The following is a 14,962-nucleotide window of genomic DNA, read 5'->3' as shown; positions in this document are numbered from 1 at the left end:
ACAAATAACGTTCTGCATTTCCCGAGGCTCCCAGCTGAGCCAAATGGAAGCATCAATTATTTCATTATTTATTTCTTAATTTTTATGCAGGAATTAAATGGCACTTATGAAATCAGTTTCTATCGCAATAGGATTTCCTGGTCTCGTGAGGACTCTTTAGGCTAGCTGTTACAGTGAGTTAAGCAACTAAAAAAAATAAAGAGACTTGCAATTGAGACACTCTTGCCTGTCTCTCTGCATCCATACGTAAATTTTTTTGCAACTGATTGATGCTATCAACCCAGAAATAGTACAATAAATTAATTTTTCTGTGTCATTCAGGTTTCCTTGCTTACTTTGGTTCAATATTTAAAATTGCTCCAGATCCTAAGAACTGGGACCATTTTCTTCTTCACGGTGTCATCACTCAACAATATATACAAAATAAAATACTTTTTTTAAAAATAGTTCTGCACAGACAGTTTAGTCGTTCATAACAATATTGGTAAGGCAACGTAAGTCACTTACAAAACTCAGTTATGTGCTTAAAAGATCTCCTTCCTCAAGATCTCACCTAAAACTGAGAGTTCATGTTGCTCCTCTCTTGTTTGCATGCTACCTTATGTTTTAGCTCCATTTAAACTGAAAAGCACAGGAACTGTTTCTTTTTGTTAGTGTTTTGCTTACCCTGAATACAGCCTGACAATGCACAAAGTAAGAGCCACAAAGGAATCTATTTAAAAAACGTAGGGAATTAACTAACTGATTTATTTCATGGCACACCATGATTTGTGTTTTACTTAAATGCTATTTATTGAAAAGAAAAACCATCAAAATGTACAATTTCTTTGAGAAAACTGCAAACATTTGTCATTGCAAGAAAATAGCTTTTTGCTTTTTAATAATATTTGTATATTTTTTCAGAATTAATTGAAAAAAAGATTGTGTATTTACCTGTATAAAAGAAAGCTTGAAATAATAGGTAAATTTAGTCTACTTAATAAAACCAAAACACATCAGACTGAAATACATGTTTGCATTTTTCTTTATTAAAATTATGGCACTTATTATCTAATAGCAGAAATAATAATAGGGCTTCACAATCAGAAGCAGTATTGTTTTCCAAACATCACATTTTCTCCCACTACAATTTGTGAGGTTTTTCAGAAGAGAACAAGCCATTTATAATTTGCACAAAACTGAAGAAGCCTTCATCATAGGTTTTGTTTTGTTTTTTGATTACAACACTATCACAGCTCTATCAGCCCTGCAAGCTCACTGTGGTTTATTTTCCTTTGTATTCTGTAAGTTAAAATTATGGTTTCACTGTGCTGTCAAGTGAACAATTGTAATAGCCTGTCACTGGAAAGCATTTAACATTTATGTCAAATGTGACTGATCCAGCAAAGAGTAATCCCTCCATTTAGCATTATCCTTCCATATTTTTTTTATTTTTTTAAAGTTTTTTTTACAAACAGCTAATGTTGAACATATTGCATGACATTACCAAAAGTATTACAAACAATAAAACAAAGACTGTGAACTAAAAATCAGACTTCTTTAGGGCTGTAGTGAACAGCAAAATAAAAAGAGCATTACCTTGCAGCACCCTTAAACATGTAACAAAAACCAGTGCTCAGTGTACACCAAAAATGGGTTACTGAATTGTACTATTATCAATGTTTGTGGAAAAATATATATATATTTATGTACACACACAAAGGCACACACACACCAGGGGCGGGGCGGGGAAGAAAAGAAACTCAAGCATTTAGATGTCTGAAAACAGTTTTGGTGTTCAAAAAAAAATCATAAAACACCATATAATAATGTTCATCAGTTTTATATCATCCGCATGCATTTTTCATTAAACAAAAGATGACAGGCTCTAGAAAAAAAAAGTAAATTAAATAATTATTTTATAATAAAAGTAAATGCAATCAATGCATAACATGAAGTTGCATGTTAAATCAAGTATCATTATTCAGCATTAAAATAACTGTACCAGTTCACAGGTACTGAACTATCCTTTAAATGTTCACAACGTGATGGTGCAGCAAATCGATAATCAGATCCAGCTGATAACCACAGAACACAAAAGATTACAGAAATGCTTTGGAGCAATACCTCCAAAATTATTTTAATTTCCATCCCATCTCCTATTTCATTGTATGTCCAGTCTTAAGATTAGTACACTGAAAACTGACATTACCATTTTGGAAACATTATATTAAATGAAATAAAATCTAATAAGGAGTTATAATTACAGGCTTCTTCTAACAGAAAGCTAAGCTTTGGTTATATAAAGTGCAGTTCAATAATATGCCAATTAATCACAATATTGTACATACAGCTAATTTTTGCAGCTCAGTTTCCTTGCAAATTTTAAAAAATATTCATGTTTTACAGTTTGCTTATACAGCAGGCTCAGTTTAAAAAAAAAAAAAAAAAAAAAAACCACATTTAAATACATTTCAATTCTAAGTACTTCAGTACCGTCCGCCTTTGTGCACTACACTTTTAAACTGCTAGGCAATGTGTAACCTCTTGGATGATCAGTAATCTGCACAGTTGCATTTGTATCTCATCACACGAAACACCTAAGCTCTTGACAAAACAGTTCCCTAAACTCTTCATATCCCTTATACCTTTTGTTGTATAAAGTTTTCAAGTTTTATGATGATGCAAGCAGTACATTCCATCACTCTCATAGCAACTTCTGAAGTAAACCTGTCATTGGGAATCTGTGGGAAAGGAAGTAAGTCAGGATACCTAGTTTTTAAGCTATCTACTCCATAAGCTTCCAATGTCTGAACATCATTTGTAAGCCCTTCAAGTTGCTGACTATATTCCTCTATTTTTTGTGCCAGGGCTGCTGGTTTTACGTCTTTGTCAGATTTGCCCTTCACAGCGTAGTCAGCTGCAATCAAGGCTAGTTTAGTAGAAAGGTAGCACTTAAAGCATACCCATTCGTTGGCATTTTTATGAAGGTCATTTCTTGCAGCTGAAAAGTTAGCTCGGGCCTGCCTGAGCCATCGACGTGCCTCTACAGGATTGCCAACAGACCTGAATGTAGGTGGGACGAAAAAGCGTTGCGAGGAAGATGGCCCCGTGGAAGATGGACACTTTTCTTTATACTGTTGCCTTTCAGATTTGTGACTTGTTGCTTCTTGATTCCATGAAGTATAAAACCTCTGAAAGGAAAATTTGTCTGACTGAAATCGAGAAGCAGAGGATGAAAATGGTCTTCTCGAGGCTCTGTCCATATTTTGATCCATAAAGGCCTGCTTTTCCAGCCTGTTAATCTCATTCTGTAAATGTTTGAAAACTTCATTAGCTATATCCAGATTCTCTGCATTTTTATCTGGATGCCATTTAAGGTAGAGCCTCCTAATAATCTTTTTTCTTTCGGATTCTGGAAGCTTCCAAGCCTGTTCAATCACAGATGTCACTTCCCTTAATATTTCTGGCAATGAGTTTGACTTTATTTTTTTTGGAGAGTGATGTTTTGAGGACATTGTTTTGTGGCTCTCTCTACCAGTGAAGAGAGGTGGAATTGTCCTTGGTCCATGTGCTGGAAATTCTGTAGGACTGGTTGGGGTAGAAGGTGCGCTATCCCTGCTTTGAGAACTTTCCTCCGGTCTTGAAAATTTGTACAAGTCAAGAGAGCTCACTATTTTATATTCACTGTATCCAATATCAATCTGGTAAATCTTCCCTAGAAAACTGGGACTTTCATCATCTTCTCTTTCTACCTCTTGAACAATGATTGCATAGGTGTAAGTTGGTTGATATGATCCATATATATCACCACCTTCTGCATCAACAAGGTAACCAACATATTCACCAGGATAAAAGACATTCATTGGATCCATAAGAAGCGTATAGTGAATTTCAGATGGTATAGGAGTGCCAGGTGTTGGTAGTTCAAGTTTTGATGGCTCAGAAGAGTCATACTTCACTCCTAAACTGTCAAGCTTCTCACCAATCCGGTAAATATCATTACAACCCAGCATGGCAATTAAATACGAGGTATCAGAAATCAGGTTGTCGGTTGCAGATTTTAAGGTCATTGCTAATGCTAACAGGAAATTTATGTCTTTGCTGTCAGAATGCTGTATGTAAAGCAGTATTACTGCATTTCCATACCTCTTCAGGAAAGCAAATGTTTCACTTTTGCTGTGGGGAATAGGAGCAAAACCTTTAACTCTTAATGTTGTTTGCAGCTTCTCAAAACAGGAAACTTTCAAACCTTCTCGCAAAGCTTTGCAAAGCCTTATTGCTTTCTCTTCATTAGCTAAAAAAGCATTATCATTTTCATGTTTCATAATCCTAATGAGCCCTGTGATGAACTGTTCCGAAGACAACAGTAACTGTAACCTTCCCTGCAAAGAACATAATGCTCCAAACTGACAAATTTTAGGAGACTCTTCATCCAATTGTTCTTCAAGAATACTGCTAAGTAAGCGAGGCCTCAGTTTCTGAGGGAATAACATTATCAATTTAGTGTGAAAACCATGGTCTTTGCCCAAGTAACACTGGCTAAGGTCAACAAGCATTTGCACACCAATGTTACCTTGGATTCTGCTTTTGTAATGGGGTGCATCATCAAAAACTAAGATACTAGACTTTACCAACCTACCATCTTGACTGGGGAGGTAAAGGGCAAAATCCCTCATATTCTCAAGGTCATTCCTAACCTTGACAGAATCATTCTGAAGACTTTTGAACAGGCCAGAAACTACTCTCTTAACTGTGCGCATTTCATTAGGATCCAATTGCTTTCCTTCAGAGCTCTTGAATATGCGACCTAAAACTTCAACATATTGCTTTGTTGAAATAATATCTTCAGTACCCAAATGCTTAAATAATTGATGGAAAGTACCAAGTTCTAAAGGAAGTTTGTAAAGATAAGGTTTAAAATCAGATTCATACTCAAGGTTTATTACCACCTCTTCAGGCTTAAGGAGCTTCCAGCCTTCTTCCACCATTACAAAAGAAACACCTCGAAGCTGAAAGCGGAATTCCCTTTTCTCTGTACTAAGAAACTCATAAATGCTTCTCAGGACCTTAGCCCTAGTTTTCACCATGTCCTCATCCAAAGTTGTTATATTGCATATGTTCCTGCAGTTATTGATAACTTTGTCCAGGGGAGGGTCCAAATTAACATTCAGCATAGTTAAAACTTGCTCGAGTTGTTCTTGCGCACCAAGACTACTTCCCTCTTGCTCTTTGATGCTTAAAGGTGTTGCTTTCTCAGGAAGAATGGGACACGAAGTCCACAGCAACTGCAACACATCAGTCTGTTTGAATTTAGGATTCACCTGTGCCCCATTAAATCGTATAAGAGGAAGTGTCCCGTTGACTTCTTGATACTGAGGATGAAATCTAACAAATTCTGCTGGAGCTCGTTCAGGGCATAGAAAAGGAATTAATGACAATTCTTTCAGAAAATTCCCTGACAAAAGGTCAGTTCTTTCTTGAAATATGTGATGAAGGAGGACATCGACAGTATTCTGTAGTGTTTCTTTAGACCAGTTTTCTGTATTCGCTCGCATGCTGATCTCCTTAGCAAACTGTAATAACTGTTGCTGTGAAATTATGAATTTCAATCCGATATGTCGTAGAAAAGTTACCCATGATGGAAGGAATGCAGCTTGATTTTTCGGTTTTGTAAGCTGCTCTAGTTTCTTAAAAAAATCTTGAGGTATGAAGAATTTTTCAGGAAGCATAACTTCAAAGACTTTCACAGTCCTGTCATAAAAATATTTTGCAGGTTTTAATCTACTGCTTACATCATGAATGATCAAAATGCCTTCAAGCTTTTCAAACAGCTGTTCTTTCATTTCTGAAGCTTCTTCAATGCTAGTTAGCCTATTCTTTAAGTAGATCAAGTGTTCTAATTTTGCATCATAAGACAGACTTTCAATTTTTGGCAAAAGATGTTTCAAGTACACTTCAAGATCATCCACAGAGACACAGCCAAGCACAGTATACAAATCTTTCAAATGAACCTTCTCTTCAAGAAAAGCTGATGAAGTAGACTGTGTCCATCTGTCTACTTCTACTGATGGAATGCTTTTCGTGAGAACATAACACATCCCATATTTTGAAATACTGATGTATCGGCCACTGATCGATTTATAACATGGAAGAGACTTTAAAATTTTAATGTCATCCTGAGATGTCAAGTGACATAAATTGCAATTGAAGTACATTAAGAGAGCCTCAAAGTCACTTTCTGCTAACTTTTCAGTCCTAAAAGTTGATGTCTGTATCATATGTTGTATGGCTTTCAGAATGCTTGAAGGATTATCTATATTTGCTGTACATCCTGACAACAAAGGCACTAAAGCACTGTCTTTGGAACAAATTTTGTTCAATGCCAGCTGAATACAGCCTGTTTTCATTAAAGCATGAAAGACTTTATCGCTCTGAGCATTTGGAAAAACAGCTGTATGCATAATGCTGAGGGGCAGCAGAACATCACACTCTGGCACAACAAGATGATTAGCTGAGACAGTAAACCTTACACCTGGGAGCAAAGTCCAGTCCTTCAAGGTTTCAACAACATCATCAAATTTTGCTTGCATATCTTCTTGCTCTTCCTTAATATTTATAGACTCACTAATAAAATGCCAGGCATTTTTAAGCCAAGATTCACTTGCAAAGTTCTCCTTCCATTTCATACAATTTCTAGTTTTGTATTCCCTAGGTAACACAGATGATAACAATTCAGCAAAACTTTTCATATCAAAGACTTTCGCTACCTCACTGTTAAGTAAAATACTGTTGTATCTCAAATACAATGTGTTCATAAAGAGATCCTTGCGAGATGGAATCAGTTCATGGTATGTCGTTAGGAACTTTGGTCGCTTTGAATCAAAAACTTGCAAAACATTGTCCAGAGTAATAAGGAGTGGCAAGCCCTCAATTACAATTTCGTTTTCTTCTGCATCTTTAAAACAGTAGTCAACCAGAAGTTTGAGACTATGGAAGAGTTTCAAATTTGTCTGCTGAAGACGACAGGGTAACTTTCCAATGTGGCAATTAGAGTCTGGAAAAGAAAATGTCATCAGAAATAGTCGGACGTCAGCAGGTGTCACATAGGTGACAGGAATATCTGCATCTACCAAACAGTGGTAAAGATTTGCAGTTTCATCACAGTTATATACCAAATTAAATCCAATTTCTAAGAGTAAATGCTTGAGTCTGTAAACATTTTCAGCCACTGTCTTCCGTGTTGTGATGTTGTATTCTGTATTTTTGAGATGCTGCAATTCATCTTGTAGTAAATTGTCAAAGAATGGCCTGCCTTTGTTCACAGTAGACATGTTAACCCATGTGATGATAACAGCAGAATGCAAATCAGAACCATCAATATTTGGAGCTCGCATAACAGGTAAAAGACGCTTCAAATCTTCATATATGCAACTGTAAACTGCTTTCACCAAACAATACCAATCCGGCTGAATATCAAGTCTATTAACCGGAAAGAAGGATAAAAATTTTTTTAAAGTGTCTTTCACAACATGAACAGGTGTGTTTTGCAGCACTGATACTGTAGGATCAGTGCCTGGAAAATACCGTTTCTTCAGCTGAATCAACAGTTCAACATAGGCCGGTGCTATCAGTGCTGTCATTAAGCTACTATTCCAGTCACTTCTTACTCCAACACCATTGTCATCACGCCACAGATTTCTTCTTGCAGAATCCAGAGCAAAGTGTCCATTCACATGAAAAGGTAATCCAGTTTCTAATGATAACGGTAAGAAACAGAACGCTCTATGGGGTTTTTTGTAATTGTGAGTAATGCAAGCTGCTACCCCACCACGTGGAAAAAGAGTAATGTCCTCATTCTTGTGGGCTGAAACCACACTTTTGGATACTTTTTCCATGGCAGAAAAGCCTGACCTGTTACAAATTAACCAAGTTGTAAGATTTCCTTCCGAGTCTTCCGTATCCATTGTGTAAGTAATCTGTTGCACAGGTATTTCACTTAGCTGCTTTTTTTTAGTTACACTGTCAATTACAGATGCATGGAATTGCTTTCGTTTCAGTCTGTCTCCATCAGTGATTTTGCCTTGTACAGAATAGAGCACATTCAGTGCTCCTGTTGTTTTTTCTATCTCACAAATAGAAATTTTTTCCATATGGTTCAAAAACATTAAGAGTTCTGCTCCATCTGTACGCAGCTTATCTAAAAGATTTTGGACCATTCTATCTGAGCACGGGACTGAGGAAATCTCTGATACTTTCGCCATGTCTCCATTTCGAAGAGGAAACCTAAACATTGTGCAATTATCCAGTTTAAAGTGATCTCCTAAGTAGAGGTCCAGTACATCTGAGAACTGCGTTCTGAAATCTGCATCTAAATCTCTAAACATGCGGCCAGGACTTGTTGATGTTGAACCTGGTGCATATCTAGCATGAGGATCAAAAATACAAAGTATATCATTGCCAGATATGAAAGAAGGGCAATCAGTAATATGATAAACAGAATTAAAACCTATACCATATTGTCCAGTTTTGCAGGGATTTCCTACTTTTGTACCTTTTCCAAGGTTCTGAATCCCTCGAATATCATCTTCTGTAAAAGGCTGATTGTTGTAAACACACAGTGCTGGTCCTTGAAGTGGTGCCCATTTCTCATCAAATATTCTATCCGCTGGATGCTGTCTAGGATCAAACACAAAACAGATCTCTGTAGCTTTTGCATCATCTGCGTTCTGAAGGAGCTCTTTCAGCATTTCTTTTTCTGAAGGGTAGGCATTAAGAATGCTTTTAATTCTACTTGTCAATTTTTCTTTCTGGCCAAATTCTGTTCCAAGGGTAGTAAAACAGATATTGGATGCATATCTTTCTAAAGCTTTATGGCGTTTTGGTATTGCTCCAAGCTTTACTGCAACTTCTCTTGGAATATCACCATGACAATATTTAACAGTTGTGTCTTTAACTTTAATCCACGGACAGTCATTGTAACACAAAGATTTTGCAGGCAGAAGTGCTAGACGAGTATCAGGTAACAAAATCTCACCATACTTCTTCTCACAAAATTCCTGCTTCTTCTCTCTAATGAGGCCCCATATTCCTTCACTAATTATTCTCCTGCAAAGCTGAAAGTTGTCTTCTGTTAGTTGTTTGGTCCCTCTTTCCTGGTTTATTAATTCCAGAACTACAGCAAAATCTTCAACTGTAAAAGCCTGTCTTACACCCACACTTTCAAATAGCTCACGGAAACTATTTTTATATTTATTAGGCAACTGATAGAGATAGGGCGCTGCTTCAAAATTCAAATGAAAAGAGACTTTTGTTGGGTCAACATACACATTCTCAACCAGAATAAAACTACAGTTTGTCAGTTGTTCAATTATCATAGCTTTTGCTGACTCATTCTGTAACATTGCTTCATGCAGATATTTGTAACAAGCATTAGTGATGTTTTCTTGATATAATGTGATACCATCAAATGACTTTGCAACTTCTTCTAACTGATTTATGACCAAATCAACAGCTGGTTTCTTCAGTAAACCCAAAAATTCTTTGACAGCTAATGACAAAGCACCACAGCCTTTGAAGGAGTGGGAATTTTCATTAAGAATTGGTTGTATTAAGCAAACTACATCTTGATGATCAGCAGTGAAAAGATCAGTGGCTGAAAACATCGCTTCAGACTGAAAATCGCTGCCTTTCCAGTGCAGTGAGAAGCCTGCTGGCTTGCTAAGGAAAGGAAGGAAAGGGATGCTTTGACATTTTGCAGCAAACTCCTTAGCTCTGGTGTCCCTAGATTTTAGTTTTTCATCAATGAGACTCAATATAACACTGCTCCTGAGACAAGCTGCAGCATGATCAATCTTGTTGACTTCAGCTACTGACTCTGCACGTTCTATCAGATCTTCCCATAAAATATCATCTTTAGCCATTCCCAACTGAACAAGTTTAACCAAAATAACTGGGTTAAGATAATCCTGAGTGGTGCCATAAGGAAATCTTCCATCTTCGGCATCATATAACTTTGCAACTCTTCCTTCAGGATGGATCAGTCTTGATGGTGTCACTAATGGATGTCCATCCAACGAACAGGGAATACAGGGAGTAACACGAAGAATTCCTGAGAACTCCTCAACTTTTTCATTGAGAACATAACGCATCAAAGGATCACGCAGCTCTGCATCAATCTCCTGAACATTAGGGAAAAATACCTCAGAAAAGAACTGTTTCTCAGAGAAAGTGTTCTCCAATAATATGTATTTGCATCCTGCTTCTTCAAATCCTGTCTTTACCCAAGATGGGAGATCTACAGCACACAGATTTTTGGAACCAGTTCTCTTAAGGTACTTCAGAAAGATCTTAAAGGCTGATGGTCCAACATCTGGTCGTTTCAGTATTGAGTCATCTAAAAACCTTACGTTCTTCATGGAAACCCAAGAGAAACCATCAGAAAATACTTTGATTCCTTCTTTGCTTTTCATATGAGCTATGTCTTCATAAAACCCTTGACAAATTACAGAAAAATCATCATGAACTGAATCAGGATCTGGCCACACTGCACAGTAACTGTAGTCAACTAGCTCGCCATTGATTGCCATGTCACGTAGAACACAAAGTGCTTCTATGTAGGCTTTTACAATAACATGCCTCATGAATACTGTATTCCACCTTCCTTTCGTGTCCGTTTTCCAAATTTCTTTCCGATTTGAAGTAACTGCAAAGCAGCCATTTATATGAAGAGGTAAGCCTGTTTTTATTCGTAGAGGTAAATAGCAGAACACTTCACCTATGGTGTTGCAATTAGGTTTCACAAGCCACTTTTGATCCTGGGTTTCAGACAGCAACACTCCTACTCCACCACAGGGAACAAGACCTAATCTTCGTCCACTTTCATGTAATGAAAATTTTAAAGCATCTGCAACGTCCATACAAGAACATATAAGCCATGTTGTTGAATCTACTGTTTTCTGTGGCAATTCATCAGCTGATCTTTTTATCTGTCCCGATTTAGCCATTTCAAAGAAAGAAGCTGGATCATCTTCTGTACCTCTGAAGAGTGGAGACTGTAAATCAGCAATCCGCCTGAATACATGGTGAAATTCTTCTACTACGATCTGTAAGATACACGAGGACTTTGGTGTTTCAGTGGGAAGCTTTTTATTACTGCTGCTGCAGACCTTCATGAGTTTAGCTGCTTCCTTTAAAACACTTATATTTGGTGCAGTCAAGGCTTTGGAAGAACAGAGATTTTTTTTTATAGTGACAACATCTTGTGCCACCCCAGGATCATCTGCCTCAATTTTCAAGTATTTCAAAACCATTGAATTTACACTCTGAGCAAATATTATCAGTCTATGACCGCAAATGCTAAATTCGTCCACAAGAGAATAAATGTCTGCTGTATTGTAAGATGCACTACTGACTTCGCTCACTTTAGCTTCCTGCTGAGTTCTAAAGGACAGCCTGAAAAGTGTTCCTTTGTAGCTGTAAGGAGATTCTACAGACAGTGGTAATTGGCAACCAAAAACTCCTATAAATGGCTTAAACTGATTGGGAAATTTTCGCAGCCTCTTCTGTTGTTTACTCCAGTTGATTTTGATCCCAGGGTTAGATTTATCTCTAATATGCTTACTGATATGGTTAACATTTGGATCAAACATAATCATGAACTCCCGGCTCAAAATAATAGGAACATCAGTGATATGATAAACAGAATTGAATCCCAGTCCAAATTTTCCTACTTTGTCAACTTCACTCCTTTTTAAAGACTCTCCTAATCGAGTTATATTTAGAAAATCAGAATCTGAAAACTCAGAATTATTGAATGACCACAAAGCTGGACCATGACACGCTGCCATTCCTGGATCCAGAAGATTCTCCCTTATATCCATATTTCTTCTCATGTCAATCAGGAAATTACATTCTGTTGCATTGGCATCATCAGCATTTTGAAGAAGTTCTTTAAAGATATCTGAAATTGAAGGGTATTCTTCCAAAATGTTCTTAATTCTTACAGTCAGAGGCTCTCTTTGCCCAGATTGCTCAAATCCCATATTTTCTGGATTAATCAATCTTGTGCTAAGGCATGGGACATTTAACCACTCAGCAGTTTTCATTGGTATGTCTTCATGCACCAAAATTATTGGCTCAACAGAATCTTCAAGCAAATCATTTAAGTCATCAACTTTGATATCACAGTAACAGCACTCATGAATTGGCCTCATTGCAAGTTTGTAAGGAAGTTTGCCACTGTACAGTGGCATGGGTGTATGCAGACTTGCAGGAATCTGATTGCTGTACAGCCACCTTATGATGCTCAACATAATGTGAAGATTTTGTTTGCTCTCTTGTTCTGAGAGACACTGCTCACTTTTTAGATATATTTTCTGAATGACCATAGAAACATGGTCTGGCGTTAACTGCTCAATTGAACCACAGTATTTAAATAACTGGTGAAATTTTGCCATAGTTTTTGGCACATAATGTAGGTAAGGCTGGAGATCAAGATCAGGTACTGACTTTATCACTGCTTTTGTGAGGGAACAAAATGTTTTACCTGTCCAAACCCAGGGAAATTTCAGGGCTTTAAAAGCTTCTTTGCCTTCTTCTAGATGATCATGCATAAATCCATAAATCTCAAGCAAGATATGCTGAAACTGATAATAGTCCTCATCACTGAAGGTTTTAGAACCGTGCCAATCAACCACCACCTTGAAATGTTTTAAGACTGCTTTTATGCTGGGCTTAGTGGGGATGCCAAGTGCTTTTTGTATATCCAGCAGCACATTTTCCACCAGAGGAACTGAGGAACCAACTAAAATTGCATGAGATATATCACACATTTCTGGTGGCGAACACAGGCTACAATGATCTCCTTTCCAAACTAAGGATCCTGGATAATTTGGAGGTCTTTCCTTAGATGCAGGAATCCATTTTATTTTTTTCAGTGCAGCTTTTGTTTCAGATGAGTGAAGCAGTGTATGGTTTTTGTTCAAAATCATCAAAAGAGTTCTAGCTTTTCTTAACAGTAAATCATGATTGGTGTTAGAGTTCGCATGCAAACTTTCAATTTTATTTGCCACTCTCAGAATATCACTTTCCTCAAGATTAGCTTCATTTTTTAAGCCTATTTGCCTCAAAGAATGAAGTATATCTGAAGACATAAAGATAGCAGGAGGGAAGCAAATTTCCTCCTCAGAATAAAACAAATTTTGCAGAAGTTCTACCTCAGGATCAAAGAGTTCATTTGCTGACATTACCCCTTCCTGTGAAACCTTAATAAACTTTAGTGATGTGAGCCAATCTATCACATCTGTATTCTCATTTTTCAGAAAAGTCAGATTTTCAAGAACCCATTGCATTATCTGTGTTGTTTCACTGTATGAATAAAAATCACTTCTTATGTCTTGTATAACAAATTTCAAGCAATCTGTGCTCTTTAGCTGTTCTATTTTCAGCAGGTTAGCTAAACGAATAGTAGCTTCATCACTGCTGTCAATTACTGGAATAGAAAATCTTAGACCAGGAGGTATTTTGGCAGTGTGGTGTAATACCTTACTACCTTTTAGCCCAGTAAAAACAGGGACACTTTCATCAGATGATTTTTCAATTTTTTTAAATATTAGCAATTCCTGAATAATTCTTCTCTCTTTTTCACTTGCATCAGTTAAACTCGCTAAGAATGCCCTAAGAGCATCTTTATGCGTTGATGGGAATGATGCAACCTGATTGCATAGTTTCTGTAAGGACATTTTTTCCATTATTTGTAAAACAGCACTTGGTAATGGTGGATGCACGTATTTTTTTATAAGTGGATGTTGGATAGAAATATCCAGCTTCTTAAGTACAACTCCACCAACTTTCTGAATAATATCAGCTAAATATTCCGGGAGCTGAGTCTCAGATTCATCTTCCAGAATGATAGGTGATGGATTCCTAAATCTAACCAGTTCCACAGACATTTGGTTTTCCTCCAGCGGTGTCTTGGGAATAAGCGGCATGTCATCAAACACACTCAAGTCATCAGAAAAATGTATATACAGGTTCTTCCAGACCATCTTAAGCCAGGAAACTGATGGGTGACTTTTGTCTTCCAAACCTGGATACCATTGTACCACCATGTCTCTGCCAGGCCACACACTATTCATAACTTCTTTAATGAGCCGGGCAAATCTTTCTGGGTTCAGAAGCTGCAGCTGAGTGCATGGCCTTCCTGAAATTACCACAAAAGGACAAAGATATGAAAATCACAGAGCAGTACTACATAACAAAGTGCTTTTGGTTGTTAGGGGAGGGAAAAAAAAAAAAAGAAAGAAAAGAGAAAGGAAAAAAAAAAAGTCTGACATGTGTCCTGTCTATTCTTCCTGTGGAAAAAAAATGGTTTGTTAAATAGAACTGCAGATACCAGCCCCCCTTGCTTTTAGAAGTTAATTAAAAGCAAATACATTCCATATTAATATAAAAATAAACACAAATTGGAAACAATAAATATGTTATTGCATTTGTTAGTTTGACACTAAGATAACTCAGGCATACATAGCAACTACAGATTTACAATCAAAGTAGAAGCTTCAAACTTCTGGGGAGTTTTTTTGGTTGATTCTTTACATCACTTATTTCCCTAGTGGTAAATAAGAGCCTAATGTATTTGCTTGTCTATAGCTGCAAAAATTCAAATAGATCTGAAGGATTATTTATTAGATATAGCAAAAAGCAGTTCAGATGCAGAGGATCTTACACTAAAACTGGCAAGCAACAAAACTCAGTTGTGCAAGGAATGCTGAAATTAAGTTTAGTTGTATGTGCTTTTATTCTTATTATCAAAGCCCTCTTAACACTTATTTCTTAATTATCATTAAGACAGCTTATATTTAAAAACTACATAATGTCTAGGGGTAAGAAAATGCTACAGAATATAAAAATACCACTACCTCTCAATGACATAAAAAACAATGACAGAAATGGAAGCAAGAAATCTATTTGAATTTCAGAT

At 36.8% G+C, this 14,962-nt stretch overlaps 1 protein-coding gene across 2 annotated transcripts in view; it reads right to left on the bottom strand.

Annotated features, from left to right (window-relative positions):
• Positions 1–767: 767 nt before the first annotated feature.
• SACS (sacsin molecular chaperone) overlaps positions 768–14,962 on the bottom strand; it is a 60,096-nt gene continuing 45,901 nt past the window's right edge. For both annotated transcript variants that reach the window (XM_055802354.1, XM_055802353.1), the window contains one exon: positions 768–14,182. In XM_055802354.1, coding sequence (XP_055658329.1) covers positions 2,622–14,182 — 11,561 coding nt within the window. In that variant the 3' untranslated portion in view covers positions 768–2,621. The remainder of the gene's footprint in view (positions 14,183–14,962) is intronic.

Source organism: Falco peregrinus, chromosome 4 (genome assembly GCF_023634155.1).
Source record: "Falco peregrinus isolate bFalPer1 chromosome 4, bFalPer1.pri, whole genome shotgun sequence".
Lineage (NCBI taxonomy): Eukaryota > Metazoa > Chordata > Aves > Falconiformes > Falconidae > Falco > Falco peregrinus.
This window is presented reverse-complemented; position numbering and strand designations above follow the sequence as displayed.